Source organism: Centrocercus urophasianus, unplaced genomic scaffold, assembly GCF_019232065.1.
Source record: "Centrocercus urophasianus isolate 14NV4802_14NV808 unplaced genomic scaffold, USGS_Curo_1.0 seq_14, whole genome shotgun sequence".
Classification (NCBI taxonomy): domain Eukaryota; kingdom Metazoa; phylum Chordata; class Aves; order Galliformes; family Phasianidae; genus Centrocercus; species Centrocercus urophasianus.
The window spans coordinates 5,761,400-5,777,205 of NW_024884586.1; the positions used below are offsets into that span (position 1 = coordinate 5,761,400).

Consider the following 15,806-nt stretch of genomic DNA (forward strand, 5'->3'; position numbering starts at 1 on the left):
ACACTGGAGATCCAAGGTTTACTGTGATCTATTTGTTGCCAGCAGAGCTTCCCCAAGACTCCCCAGCAAACTGATAGTTACAGGAACAAAGCTCTACAGCGGCCCTCACAAGATGCAACCCCCTGCCATCCTTCCCCAAAGACAAGTTGTACCATTTGGCTTTTGCATCTCACATGCAGAAATCTTCCACATATAAACAGCCTACAAAATTCATTTCTATGCAGCCCGATGAATGAATTCCCATCAAAACCCCAAAAATAGGTAACAACGTGATAAACTCCTTCAATGTCTGATGAATGTGGCTCTTCAGGTCACCAGCTCAGGTCTTCTGGGTTTTTGTTGTCGTTTTGTTTTGTTTTTTCTCCTTCTGCAGGAAACACTGGCTGAACCTGTACATTCAAACCCTCCCAAAATTCACAGCACTGGGGCTGCAGAGATGCAGACTGGCCCATAGCCGAGCAAGTAGCAAGAAAAGTGATTTCAGGAATGGAAAACATCAGTTCCTGTAAGTCATTGATGCTTTCTGTTTTCATTCACTTTTTCCAATCACCTCTAAAAGACTGATGCCAATAAATGTCCTCAACTCATGAAAACCAGGTTGTTACTAGAAGCAAGGCAAAAGATTATCAAAATAGCAACAACAAAAAGCAATCTTTTGGGAGCTCAATTCAGGATTACCAAAGGCCATAGCTGAAGACCACAAAGTGGCACATCTGGACATTCACCTTCACAGTTTTCAAAATGGCAGGATTTTGATTCAATTCATTAGCTTTACTGTATCTTTCTCAAAGCTTTTGCATTTATGGGATGACTTGCAATCGGAATGGAACTGTCTGTTAAAACATAAATTACTTTTAAAAAAAACTCTATAGATGTGGCCACAGAAAACAAATGGTAAATTGCCACAGATATTCAGAGTATAACAATTTACGCCCACATTTGGCAGAGTTTAGTTACATGTGTCTACTGAAAAAGATAAAATGAATCCAATTCAGAAGGTGAACTCCACACACACACAAAAAGTTGAAGCATAACAAACATCTCGTCAATTCAGTTTGTCAGCACACCTCTTTACACATGTAGATCTTACTTGCCCACACAATGCTGAGTAAGTGTTCATTTCTATGTATTTGCACTCCCAGACATTTCAATTCTCAGAGCACCCACAGAAGGTGCAGCCCTGACACCAATTTGACCCCATCCCCCCCCAAGATCTGGTTCTCAGCTGGCTTCCAGCCCAGAACTGGCTTCCTGAGTTACAGGTTGCATGCTTCCCATTAACCTTTGCTTCAGCAGCTTATATAAGCTTCTCCTAAAAATAATAATTACCTAAGTTGAAACAGCAGTGAAAAACTGGCAATGGAGCAAGGAGGCAGCTTTGAAAACAGTGCAAGAAATAAGGCAATTCCCATACGCACCTTGAACCTCCAATCCTGTTACTGCATACTGTAAGTTACCCACAGAACCCGTATTTACTGCAAAGTTTTTATCTCTGAATTTTGGTTCCCAAGCTTCTGTGTTTCTTTTACTCCTCTCTTCATGCTGCAGCCTATATAATCAAATACAGGACCTTCAGGGTTTGCCCTCAAGTTTGAAAACTTGCCAGCCAAAAACATATGCATCCAAAGATACAGATAGATATTTGTTGGTTTTTTTTTTTGTTTTGTTTTTTTTTTAACTTAATGTAACCAGAAATTTCACTATCAGTCAGAACATGAGATCTACCCATAAGGAAGTCACTTTGAAGACGGACACAAAATCCTTCCTGCTTTCTCGCAGGCAGCAAATAATCACAAACTCTCCCATCATTTGAAGCAAGTGGAAAGAAAAAAAAAACAAAAACCATCAAGCATCAGAGCTGTAGAATCATTAAGGTTGGAAAAGACTACTTAGATTTTCTAGTCCAACAGTCAACCCATCACCACTGTGCCCACTACTCACGTCCCTCAACAAAGCATCATAGGGAGACTCAAAGATTGCAGAGCATTCCTTATCCCTTTCCTCCTTTCCTTATGTGCTTTATCTAAAAAAAGAAGGAATCTAACCTGTCACATTATTCCAGAGATTAAAAGATAGCTAACATTAACATTCAAGTCCTCTTGGGGACACAAACAGATACGTTTGTTCTCAAAACTGAAAATCCACCAATTCTCAGCCTTGTAAACCAGTCCTCAACTAACACACATGAATATATATACAAGGCAAATTAGTATATTAAAGTGCAAGTGTGCATAAAAATTAATACACAACATCCTTATATGGCTCAGAAAATCAACAGCTTACCCCACCAGATTACGCCCCATGACATCCTACTGGCCAAACTGACATAGCTGGAAACAGCACTAATTTTGCTCTTCCATCTAAACAAGCTAAATTCAGAACGTATATTTGATGACCAGCCTGTAAATACACACTCTGGCATTCCATTTCTTCAGTGCTGAAAGTAAATACCCAACCTTGCTGTGTGTGGTGTTGCTTTAGCAAAGGCAATCACTCCAAATGATCCTTAGAAGCAGCACTGCTGTGTTATCACTAACCACTAAGACAAAGACCCAGACCACATCTTAGGTACAGCCACTAAAAGATCTTAAAAAGCAGAAGGAAAATAAGGAAGGGGTTTTGTCGTTATCGTTTTTCATAGGGATAATAGCAATATCAGCATTTTGACTTAGTTTTAAACAAACACAGTCTCTAGAACACCAGAGCTCAAACTCAGACGACTGCAACAAGATCTCTAATCTATTCACTGTTCAAAAAAGTCATTTCCCAACTGCAGTTCCTTTTGGCAGAACACTCTACAGCACCTAACAGGACAAAAGAGTCCTCATAAAACAGATGCCTTATTGGTATAGCAGATAAGGTGCAAAAAATAAAATACAAAAGTCAGGATTTGCTCTCAGGGAGCAGCTGAAAATTTCAAGGCAAAGATGTATGCTTTCCAGCAGCAGGAAGGCTGCAGAGCCTTGATTCAAAAGAAATCTGGAGAGGCCCTCTAGCGGGCTGACACCGCACTGCTCGGTACCACAGAGCAGCGCCCGCACACCTCACCTGGCTGCAGCTCCATCCACTGCACCGCTCACAGCAAGGCTGGAGAGCCGCTTACTGACTGCAGAAAGCCCAAGTGCAAACAGAGCACGAAGCCCCTTCTTCTAGCCTCCGATTAGAAATATTCCATCAGCCTGTTCTCAGCCTTTGGATGCATTCTCATTTGCTTTAGAAAAACAGAAGATAAGCTTGTTTTACCATGTAGGTCACAAGCCCCTGAGACCACCCCAGGGCTTTCATGCAGACTAAATGACGTCAGGTCAAGGGAGGTTTGCAGGAGCACAAACTCAGATGCGCATTCAGAATAAGGATTCCAGACATTCAGGCTACGTGAAGGGGTCTGAAGTATGCTCTGCCAAGACTTTTTAGCCACTGGCAGTTTCAGATAGGAAGCAGATAGATCATTCTAACTGCATTCTTAAGGCAACTCCTTCTGGGAGAAAGAGTTTGGAATCCTTTACGTGAACTCAAGCAGACCACCATTCCATGTGCTGTCACACGAAAAATAACCTAGAGAACATATTGCGAACACTTAGATAACAGAACAGGGCAGCTTAAGAAGGCCTATTAACAAGATCTCAGAGTTAAAAAGGAAATCGCTTGTTTTGAAACGAGTTGATGATTCACCTTTCAGTCTTTAAAAGTCTTTTCTTGCTGTTTTTAGGTTTGCCTCCAACTCACATCAGTTCTATATTTTTCCAAATTCCCTACTTTGGAACCTTCAGCATTACAAGCTACAACTTATTAACTCTCTTATAAATAACTTTTGTGATAGCCTCTCTTTCAGCTGCTACGTTCAAAGCGTCTATCAATCGGAGAAGGACCACAAATTAAAGCAGACATTGTTAAGAAGATAAGCAAAGAGCTGACTGTTCTTCGAAACAGTATCAAATACATGGCACTGGTAACCTTGTGCCATAAAGCAGTGCTTTGGGAAAGAAACCATTTTACAGAGCAGTCACCTGTAAAGAGAAATACTTGCACTCAGAGTCCAAAGTCAGAAGAATGCATCTAGTCCATCCTTCACCTAAGCAGCATTAACAGTGCTGCCATAATGGAAACGCACACCTTGAAAGTCACTTGATACAAGCATTCATGCAGCAAAAAAGGAATAAACTAATGTGCTTGCTAGTGTCTTATCATCAGATACCTGATCAAAAAACAAGCACAGTTTCTTAATCTTTTTGGACCAACCATCACTGACCAGGACCATTTCACAGAGCAATTACAACAGCAACTTATTTTGAAGTGGTTCTATGAAGGTCTAGTACGTCTAGTTGTGTACGTCCTTGGGAATCAGTAAAGGGTAGGAGCTACTTGGAAGGATTCTGAGTTACTTTAAAGTAAGTTTGCAACAGAAAAAGTCCAAAAGAGACATCTATGATTAAAAAGAACTGGATCTGAATAGGATCAGTTAAGGATCCTATTCTATTGATGATGATCCCATCCTATTGATGATGAACAACACAGCACGCTATGAAAACGCTCCTTAAATTCCTTGAGTCAAGCAATTCCTATCTCAGGAATTAACTTCTTGAAACTGACCTACTTTACGATAGACATAACAGAAGACAGTTTACCAGACTCTAAGGACATTGGAAGGAAGGAAGGATGGATGGATGGACTGGAAACAGAATATTCAACACAGCTGCTGAATGAGATAGAAGATAGCATATTAAAAGAGATGCATGCATTTGAGTGATTTCAGGAGCAGCTGAACTCATTTATAAGGACGTAGCAGGGAAGAAATAGATAAAAATTTTTAAAAAGCTTTTTGTATGTTTTGTTTTAAGTCACAATGAAAAATTTTGGCAGTAGTTTGAAAGAAAAAACAAAGCAAGCCTTTTTAAAAGAGGGTGGTCTACATAATAGGGAGAACTTAAAGAAGAAAATGTTTAGGAAATGTTCTTTCTTGTCTGGTAAGTTGGTAACTTGCTCAGACTTGCTCTAGAAGTATTAATTCACAGCACCCACTACAACTGCCACTGCTCCTCCAGATGGTTGCTTTTACCATCACACTGAACCATTTCAGTGCTCCATGGCTGTGCAGGCAAGCGCTGCTCACCTGGCACATAAAGATCCAAGAGCCGTTTTGAAATGGCAACACTTGTGAATTTACAAATGAATACTTCAACATCGAAAGTAGTATTTTACATAGTGTTTTCAATAGCATTTCATCCTCTTATTCATCCTTTAATTTCTACCTCTATGTATATTATTTGCATAGTATGCTACAGTAGTAAAAGTAATGCATACTCTCAAATAGTAAGTACACTTAGAGTGGGGGTGCACGAGCAGAAAGTTCTGCTGTTTTGTGTTGGTTTTTTTTTCTTACTGATAGGGATTTGTGATCAAAGTCGTTTGGAGAGCACTGCTTTATGCAACTTCAGCAGCAGCAAACTGGAGCACCATTTCCTCTTTTGCTAAGATGCAGTAAAAATAACGGAGGGAAAATGACACGCAGGGAGAAGCATTTGATTGGGCTGCATTTCCAGTTACTCAGAGAACTGCAAGTTTATCCGTAAGCAATTAGTGATTTTTCAGCAAGTTAAGTGCTTAGCTTACACTACATCTGGCAGATGAGCAACCTTTGGAAGTCCCATAAGGTTCTGATTTGTGTCTGGATGCTGCCAAAGGCCATTCAAAACCTTATTCCAAATAATTTAAGACTCAGGTCCGTTGACTTCCAAAGAGATTTAAAATTCGAAATACAGCAATAACTTACAGCACTACACCACTTGGCCAGCTCTGATGCAGACGTCAAGCCAGCCTGTTTAAATCCCTTTCAAACATTTACCCAAAAAAAAAAAAAAAAAAAAAAAAAAAAAAAAGTACCTCTGCTAGTCAGTCAGCAGAATTCCACCCTCCCCATCTTATAACCACCTACCAGAATATTCCCTTCAGTTCTGTAATGGCCATGGATAAATAAGTGAAACACTGCAGTTTCTAAAATCTCGGGGAAGTTTTATTTCATGGATATACATTATTATAAGGAATAATGAAGCCAGGCAAACCACGTTGACAAGACCTTCTGCTTAAAGAATAGGCTGTCCTGACTAATGTCACTTCTTCCACCATTTCTATTCCTGTGAGAGTGACATTAATTACCAAGAATCAAGCATTTTGAGAGAAATTCCTATCTGCTTGAAATGCTTCCAAGCAGTACATTGCATTGATTCCAGCTAAGAAATTTTCAGTATGCATCCTCTGAAAAAAATAAAAAAAAATCAGCATTCAAAGCTTTCAAATAGCTGAGAGGACTGGAAGAGCAATGCCTTTCACATGGCACTTCTCTCACGTACTTTGATGTCAAGCAACGAACACCATGAAACAGAATGATTAACCAATTTGTTTTTCCAGTCATGCATCACATCTCTTCAAGTCCTACCACCAAGAGTTCACAATACACTGTAATTAAAACAGGCAGTTCTCTCCCAGAGCAAGGACATCACTGTGTGACCATGTCATTATTTACAGCGCCAATTTAATACCACACTTCAGCACACTGTGACGTTTGAGCACACAGTGACCAAGGAGACCAAGCACTCCTTGAACCAGTATCCATAACTACAGAATCCAGTAATAACAACAGATCTGTGTCCCCTCTGTAGGTTTTTAATGAACTGGTTGTATCCTGACAGACCAGATCCTCTTAAATCTCCGACACAGCTCTAAGAAAAATGTTTCCATCTGTTCTCCATTTCCTTACCTGGCAGTCTGCACAAGCTAAAACAAATGTATGTAACCCCTGCAAATCTAACTCTGGCTGCTCTTTTTGTTTTATAAAATAATAATCCTTTTGATCATCTTAACTCTCATACCTCAGTACAGATACTGCATATATGCACATACTATTCACATATGATAACAGCAAAACAGTTTCAGATGCTTTACCTTTCTCTTCCAACTTTGTATTTCACAACAGAGCAGCAATGCAAATGCATTTTAATGACCTTCATCAGATCAATCATCATTTTACATGGATGTCATTAGTACACAGCATTCCTTATCTATTTCTAGGAAAGAATCCAACCCTATAAGTCTTCTGCATGCAGCAATCTTTCACATTTTCTTTTCCCAGGAAGGTACAGCCAAACATGCTCAGCAAAGTCATTTCATCTTAGGATAACACTTTCCAAACTAACAAGGTCTCCTTTTACTTATCTCTTCTAAACACTTTCCACATTTGACCACAGAAGCAAGGCACTCTAAACCAGCTCAGTTTGTTTCTCTTCTGAACACGTTATTTTATTCATTTTTAAGCACCCTACTACAAAAGAGCAAGGGCAGCACTAGAAGGTACGCCCAGTATTGAAGTATAACAAGATTAGCATAACTGTGCTCTGGTGGATCTTCATATCCTCAGCTAAGACTCAGGTATGAACCATTCCCTGGTTACTGATGACCCCCTCCATGCCTTTCAGGCAGACACTTGTTCAGGATTATCTTCTCCCTCATTCCTGTGTTCAGTTAATATTAGTAAGATCACAGTTTGCATACAGCGTAGGCTATTTGCAGATCTGCTGCCACATCTGGCTGCTTTTTACACATCCTACCTGTCTGTGCCACCAAGTGAGTCCAACCACTCCAAACTGCTCCAATCTTTTCATGTGAGAAAAACTGAGCGTCGATCTTCTTGGGCTCAACAAGAAATATCTCTTTGCTCACCAGCTGCCCATGTTTGTTGCTACCCCAGACATAGAGGAGTCCTTCACCTGCAGTTGATAAAGAAGTAAAATAAGCTGAAAGTGACACACACAGAACAACACCAGATACATTACTTGACTCAGCTCACAGAATGGCCAGGGTTGGAAGGGACCTCAAGAATCACAAATCTCCAAACCCCCCTGCCACATGCAGGGCCACCAACCCCCCCATTCAATGCCAAACCAGTGAACAGTTAATGAATATACCAATGTTACGGTATAGCAGTATACAATTAATGAATATACAGATGAATATACATCTGATATACAGATGTTATGGTATAACAGAGAGCTTGGCTATGATGCTATTACACCAAAGCAGGAAACAGAAATGATAGGTCCACTCACCCTACCCTGGGCTCGTATGGGAAACTCCAGTGGAGTGGATCTCCAGAAGAGATCCTTCCCTACTTGTGGTCAGCTCTTAAATGGGTCTAGGAGAGGTGCAGCCACGCTCCACCCCTTCCAGCAGCACAGGAGAATTGCCTTCACCTGTGCTCCCAGGGCTGAGTCAGTGCTCGCCTCAGGTGATCAATCAGAGGCTCAGGCCATGATTCAGCAGTCCCCATACAACCAGCCTGCCCAGTGATTTTGAGGAAAGGAGGGTCTCTTTACCACATGCACAAAAGCTGTAATCAGAATATGAGAAATATTTGCCAGGGTTTTAACAACAAAATGTGTTTTCTGAGGGCTACACTGACTTCCTGAGACAACCAGGGTTTTGAGGTTGAGGTCCATCCAGGCTTAATTTCTGCTCTGAATTTCTGAAAGATGACTGAAACACCTTTACAGCAAAGGCAAAGTTTTATAAGAGAGCTAAGTAAAGTAGAAAATATCTTAGAGAAAAAGCTTTAAGTATTTTGAGGTCATTCACTGAGCTCTGCCACTCTGTCCTTGCAGGCCAGCTTTTACCTCCAGCCCAAAGCTTAGACTCAGCCCAGTAGATAACCTGAAGAGCAGCAAATAACACAACTCCCCTCAAGCACCTGGGAAACTTGAACAGTCTCCCAGTCTCTTTACAGGAGCTACAGGCTCCCAACTCCACTTGTAACTCTGCTGCTGAATTCAGCTTGAGCATATCCAGTAAATCCTCAAAAGCAGGGATGGTCTAATGCTCCCTACCCCATCCTGCTCAGTCACTTTCTAAAGGAATATGACACACAGCTAAGAACAGGTAGGTAAAGCAGGTACTACCCATCACAAAGCAAAATCAAAGTATTATCATGTCTGAAAGCACTACTACACAACTAAGAGACTTCTGTAAGTAATTGTCTTCCCCCACTGCCTTTGCAGAAGAAGCATTTATGCAAGTACACACTCCAGGATTCCACCCACAGGGATAATTATATTTACAGAAACATGCATTTGCTTCGTGTGGCTCCCCAATACGAGTTGAAGATGCTCACAGCCTAACAGCCAATTGACAGTAACGAGGTAAGTGTTCAGATGAGTCCTTCTGCAGATACTAATCATCATTAATCCAATCTTTTCAGCATCAGATGATTCAGTTCAGGTTCTAGACCTCCATATTAAAAAAAAAACATAACCTGTAATAAGCAGAACATGAGCTGTGCCAGGCCTCCTCAAGTCAGTTCATTCTGCGCAAGCAAGAGAAGTCATGCACACACCAAGTACATGTTCACAGGCCAAGAAAGTCTGGAGATTGAAATCTCCAACACAAAGTGTCATTCAGATCCCCCTGCCCCCTTTATTTATTGATAAAAAGAAAAAATAACATTTGCAACAATACATTTCAACCCTTGCATCAAAAGCCTCCCGCTGACTGGTGTTCAGTGTCCTACCAGCAGGTGGCTCGTGGGACAGAGCCCAAGAGAACTGCATTGCTCAGCAGGAAATTCCTAGAAAAAAATCTGCAGGGATGCTCACTTAATAAATAGTACACTCTACAGTAACTTAAATAAATAAGCATCCTTAGAAGCTAATGCAGATGGAAGGGCAGCAATACCAGCATATCATTGAAAGCTTCGACACCTACTTTGTTAGATGTGGTTGCCCTGCTGCCAAATAGATTGCTCTCAAAAAAAAAAAAAAAGAAACAATGATTTGCTCACTCTAGACACACAGAAAGTGCTAATTAGCTAAAGCAGATTCTATTTGTCCTGCCAGTTCTTCACTAATCACATACAGACTTTGCATCTCAGAACTCACTGTAATTCACATCTAACGTTTCCCCATGCAATTCCATCTCTGCATAAGCGTAAGCAGGCTCTGCAGCACTCCATTTGATGATGGCAGAGGTACCAGATGGCTGCATATTTGCAAAGAACTCCTGAACTTCTGTAAAGATTTGTTTTCATACAGTTCAATACACTTCCCACATTTTAGAACCGTAAGTTTACAGATGCAAAGCTATTCTCTTTCCCATGTCTTGGTCTGCCAAGAAATAAAAATAAATAAATAACTTTTCTTACACTAGCACAACCAGATACTTAGCACGCAGAGCAGGAGCACTGGGTAAGGAACAAATGCCCTAAGTTATGCAAATGTCTAAGTGATAAAGCAATTTCCCACTGCTTTTAATATGCTTGGAGCTCTTACACCACCTCACACAGGTGTGTGTGCATGCTGTTACTGCACAGCCAACAAGACCTCTCGCTCATGCACAGCACAGCCAACTTTCCAGTTGCAGGAGGACAGCCACAGCAGCCTTTCACAACACAGCCCCATAACACTCCTTCCCATTGGCAAAAGGTTGCTCTCGGGCCAGGGCTCATCCATTCGGTCACCCGACGCAGCACCGCTGCTGCAGAAATCTATGCAACCAAGTGCTTTCACAAATCTCTGCAGTTTCTAACCACTAAGAGCCCAGAGCCTTGCTTATTTCTAAGGGCTGTGTCATACCCGACCCCATGAATAAAATACAAAGAACACAGTGAATCCAGGTCTTACTAAGATGGAAGCTCCCAGAATCCAAAACCACTACAGGATGGCTTACCAGCATTACGCCACAACACACTGATCAGCCAAGCCGAAGCTGACAGACACTTCCAAAGCACAGAACCCCCTTATATGTTGAGACAAGGACTTCTATGCCTACACCTAGGGCCTACCTGTAAGAGACACACAATGGTAGGAGCCTGCGGCAACTCTCTTCGCCTTCACAGCTTCCAGGCCTACAGAAAAATTAGTCTTATAAACTTGTACAAAAGATATCATTTTGTGCACAGCCATGAAGTTATATCAATGTATGATTGTATGATAATGAATTTTATAATGAAAACCCCTTCTTCTGGGTCACAGGTGCTAAAAGACTCAGTACCATTGTTCCCTGTGGATTATGAATTTGTACAGATTCTGTTTCAGATGCTCCATACTTGTAACACCAAGCAGCTTCATAAAAAGAAACATTACATATCACTGCAAAATATATTTCAGCTCTATCACCTTGACAAAGAAGTCAGACTCCAGGATTACCTTTTATTTCACAGGGTTCCTTTGCAGTCCAGAACAGAGGGAGGCTTTTCCCCTGGTGCGCACGCTTTGCCCGAGATGCCATGCCAGTTCCCCACTGAAACACCAAACCACTCTCTTCCCAAAGTGAACACACAGAGATTAAAACACAATCACCACCAATAAAATCACTTAACTCAACTGAATAATTAATTAATTTTAAAAGCACTTTCATATTCACTGATTCGAATTATGCTTTGCATGCTTTATGCCAAAACCAAACTTTACCAGGGTTATCCTTCTAGACAACAACTACAGTCTCATTGCACAAGTATAAATAGTAGCCAAAATTCACCCTTTTTTTTAATTTTTCCACCCCATCTAGGTCATTAAAACACATTAAGAGTGCTCTTCATGTGTTCCAGAAATGAGAAAACAATAACATATTTACCTGTAGCAGCAAGGGCATGTCTCAGTCCTGCAGCAATACCCACTACTTTCTCTTTGAGGGACTGCTCGAGTAAAGAAACAAACAAAAAAAAATGTTTCTCATATTTTTGCCTCTAAAAAGCAGAATATGCTGAACACATTTGTGGGGCACAGTGAAAATAGCTCTCGATTCCAGCCTGCACATCACAATGCACACCAATGCATTACTGTTTGTTTTTAGAAGATGTTCCTATTGACTTTTGTCAGCCATGCTTCACTTCCATCCAAGCACTTAAAAGGACACAAAGCAAAAGAAAATATTTCAGATGAATGAATGGTCCACACTGTCACTGCCACCATTTTCAAGGCACTACACTGGAGTGATGTTCTGTACCCTTGTTGCTTCCTGGGTGCATCAGGTGAGGAAAGCCCTACTCACTGGAGGACCAATAGCTGTCCTTCCTTCCCTACAATAACCAGACTGTCACAAAACCCAAAAATCACAACAGAGCAGTGACTGGCATAGACCACGAGGCTACTGTTCCTGTCTGAGAGTCCTTTCTGCTCTCACTTGCGTTACACGGAGAGGATGTAAAAGCATCTCATTAGCATTCTTCAAGTAAGAAGCTACAGTGTAAATTAGGGATTAATTAGAATTCCCATGAGAAATTTATTTACACTGTTAGGCTTACAGCCAACACTAAAGAAGCTTTTTTTGGTATGGAAGTCTCAGTTCTTACCACTTAAAGCATTTTAATGCAAACAATTTGAGGCTACATTCGGAGCTCCCTACCCACAGCGGTGCCTCACCTCCAGGTATCACCACAGATCTCCACACAACCTACAGGAGCAGCACCAGCTCTGTTGCCTTTAGCACTTACAGTTGAAGGTAGTGGACAAGAGAGAAACTGTTAGTTAACTCTCCATCCTATTTCCTTGGAAGCTCGTTGACAAACTAATTTTGTTCAACTTGGACACAGGTTTTTTTTTTCCAAGGGGGGATTACTGCTGGCCTATTTTGTTCTACGTGCTCCACCCTTCAAATTGTGAGTCACAAATGTTGAATGAGGTAAAGCAAAGGTAGGAACAGCCTGCAGGCGCATAACCTATCTGGTCTCTTACAGACTCAAGGTAAAACTGCAGCTGAAGTAAACTTCTGTGGTTTCGGTAGCTTTAGCATCACTTTACAACACCTGAACAGACATTCTGCAGATGTTATCAAGATGTGTTACATGAAACATCCTCAGCTATATGGACAAAGACAACTTTCTGTTGTAAGTGGGCAGCTCCCTCACATAACAAAAGAAAGCAACTGTAGCATTTCATTTCTGGGTCAAAGACCATCACTGGTTGTCTACTCAGTAAATTTACTTCATCAGATGGACTCCTTTAAAACAGTTGAAGAGTCAAGCTTAAAAGCTCACTGAGGTCACCAGACCTTGTCAATGCTGTAAGCAACAGAATGCACAGAGCTATAGAGCAGTTCCTTTTAAATACTTACCTCGACCTTTTGTGGAATCAAGCACGGGCCTGAAATTTGGGGAACTCCTAGTTGCCCAAAAGCATTAGACCCACAGGACAGAACAAGGCCAGCTCCTGCAAACAAAAGCATTAGAGAGTGATCGGGGTACCTTTGAGCAAAAGCAAAGCGTTGTAACATTACAGTAGGCAAAAAAACAGTGAAATAACTGAAAAAAAAAAAAAAGACCTAACATCTCCTCTTCTCAGGTCTCTGAGGCCACAGACTTCTGATTTTACAGCATAATGTTCAGTTAAGGTCTGCAGCTCAACACAATAGCTTTCAAGCAGCTTAAAACCTGAGAGTGCACAAGCAACAGCAATGTGAACTATCAGCGTGTTCTCCACACCCCCATACTCCCCCAACTCCTGCAAAGATGGGCTTACCTCCTAGTATGATTGTAAAGTCCCAGCCACAGGCCACTTCTTGCACACAGAAGCCAGACAGGGCAGCGCACAGTGTAAAACAGAGCACATTTTCTGTGTGATTCAATCCCAACTGCCCCTCTTTGTTATGGCCACATACAAAGAGTTCTCCAGCACCTGGAATAATTAAAAAAAAAAAAACAAAATCCCACTCAATTCACAGAGAAGCACATATGCAATGAGATCCTGCAACAAAGAGAGTAATGATGTGTCATTTAATACACTGAATTGCACAGAGACAGCTACTTCTGATGAACCAGAAACATCTTTGAGTAAGCACAGATGTCAAGAGCCAAGGAGGACAGCTCATACAGCAAAACAAGAACCTGTTTTCAGAAGAATTTCATACCATTCACACCTGCTCATATCCCTTTGTTCCCGTAGTTAACTATGGCATAGAGCAGAACCTTCTGAAGACCAGATGCTATTTCCTGTTCCTTACCTTCTTCAGATTGAATAACACCCCATTTGACTCCTTCCCTCCTCATCCTCAACAGAGGACAAGTAACGGTTTTGTATTAAAAGCTATTCTGTCAAACAGGTTTAGAAATTAGCCTCACAAGGTCATTAAACAGACACAGAAGATGAGTAAACAAAGGAATTTCTCCAAAGTATTAAGTTGATAGGCCCAGGGGGAGCCTGTTTTACAACTAAGAATTGATACTTGCTCACAGAAGCAGCATATAGGTGGCAGCACCGCACCAGAAAGGAAAGACATTTTCTCCTGGCTGTTCAAGTCACGCACTCCTTACAAGAGCAATGATCTTACCAGTGATAACTGCAGAATGTCCTCCTCCTCCAGTGATGCTCCTGATGTCTTGACATTTGCAGGAAACATCTTTCAGTGTCTGAGGTACCAGCACATCCTCTTTATGACCAAGGCCAAGTTGTCCGTAGCTGTTTGCACCCTTCAAACACACACAAATAACATGGGGAAAAAAAAGTTAACGACAAGAGATGCATGTAGCTCCCCTCCTGCACCACCGGGTTCATCGGGAACATGGCACGGGTTAACCTGACACTACCAGCTCCCAAAAATCCCCCAAAGGACAATCTTCACTCTTACAGCCATCACACAGGTGCTCGGAACTACAGAGCAGGGCCGTCCCAGATCTGCTGCCACTAAGGCCACCCTTGCAGCCCATAGGTCACTATTCTATACAGGAATATGCTTGCTAAGACTGCAGGCTAACACCTGGCAAGGCTGAACGCCTCCTTACAAATGAGAGTCACCTGTTCAGTGCTAATGGTGCTGCTCGCGCCAGCGTCCCGCACCAAAATGAGGTGAGAACGACACGCTGCATCGTCCGGGAACATAAAGCAGCAAAGCAGAAGCACTTATCCATCATTAAGTGATTCTTCTACCTTACAGCGGACAAAACAAGAACGTGCCGGCACGCTTTCACACACGCGGCAGGGCGGTGATGCACCAGGGAGCTTCTCAGCCACTTTACGGTCTCCGAGACCGAGACGACCGCAGACCAAGAGCCCGAGCAGCACCCCGCGCTGCCGCAGGTGGAGGCCCCAGGCGGGAACAAGCCTGCCTCGCCTGCTGCCCCGAGCTCCTCGAAGGACTTGCTCCGATCCCAGGCAGGGGCTGCTCTCGGCGCTGGCTGGCGTGGCAGACACCTAACTCTCCTCAGAAGGTCCGACACAATACGGACTCCGCGCGCCCTCAGGACGAGGCACGGAACGGCAGCAGCTGCCCGCAGCACAGCGCGCTGCTCTCCTCCCGCCTCACAAGCAGCAAACCAGCGGGCACCGGCTGTCAGAGCCCGTCTGTTTACCCGCCCTAGAAGGCTCGAAAGCCCGTCCTCACGCCGCTCGTGCCAAAGGCCGGGCAGACCCGCAGCACGCAGCCCGGCCGGAGGAGCCGCACGGCGCCCGCCCTCGCCCTCCTCCCGCCGCCATCTCGCGGCCGCAGGGCGGGCTGACGGCCGCGCGCAGCCCTCGCGCCCACCTACCCACGCGCGGAGCACCGCCTCCATGGGGCTCGCGCCCTTCTCGCCGTGGCCGGGGAGGAAGAGGCGGGGCGGGACGGGGCGAGGCAGCGGATCAGCACGGACGCCCGCCTACAGGCGGTCGGAGAGGCAGCGCCTTCAGTTGGGCTGCTGCGCCTGGAGGGGCTCGGTGCCGTCGTGGCTGCGTGCTGCTCACGCGGAGCCCGAAGCAGCCCGCCTGCATCCAGACAGCCCGGCTGGGCGCCGCGGCCGGTCACACAGACCTCAGCGGAAAGACGAGGAAACCTTTAGAAGGGAGAAGACAAATCGC

At 43.2% G+C, this 15,806-nt stretch overlaps 1 protein-coding gene across 1 annotated transcript in view; it reads right to left on the reverse strand.

The window, feature by feature from the left end:
* Positions 1–15,554, reverse strand: part of SERGEF (secretion regulating guanine nucleotide exchange factor) — a 130,094-nt gene extending 114,540 nt beyond the window's left edge. The window contains exons 1-8 of the mRNA XM_042814806.1: positions 15,500–15,554; positions 14,305–14,443; positions 13,497–13,652; positions 13,093–13,187; positions 11,614–11,674; positions 11,187–11,300; positions 10,823–10,885; positions 7,602–7,760 (exon numbers count right to left, since the gene is read on the reverse strand). Coding sequence (XP_042670740.1) covers positions 7,602–7,760; positions 10,823–10,885; positions 11,187–11,300; positions 11,614–11,674; positions 13,093–13,187; positions 13,497–13,652; positions 14,305–14,443; positions 15,500–15,523 — 811 coding nt within the window. The 5' untranslated portion in view covers positions 15,524–15,554. The remainder of the gene's footprint in view (positions 1–7,601; positions 7,761–10,822; positions 10,886–11,186; positions 11,301–11,613; positions 11,675–13,092; positions 13,188–13,496; positions 13,653–14,304; positions 14,444–15,499) is intronic.
* Positions 15,555–15,806: the final 252 nt, after the last annotated feature.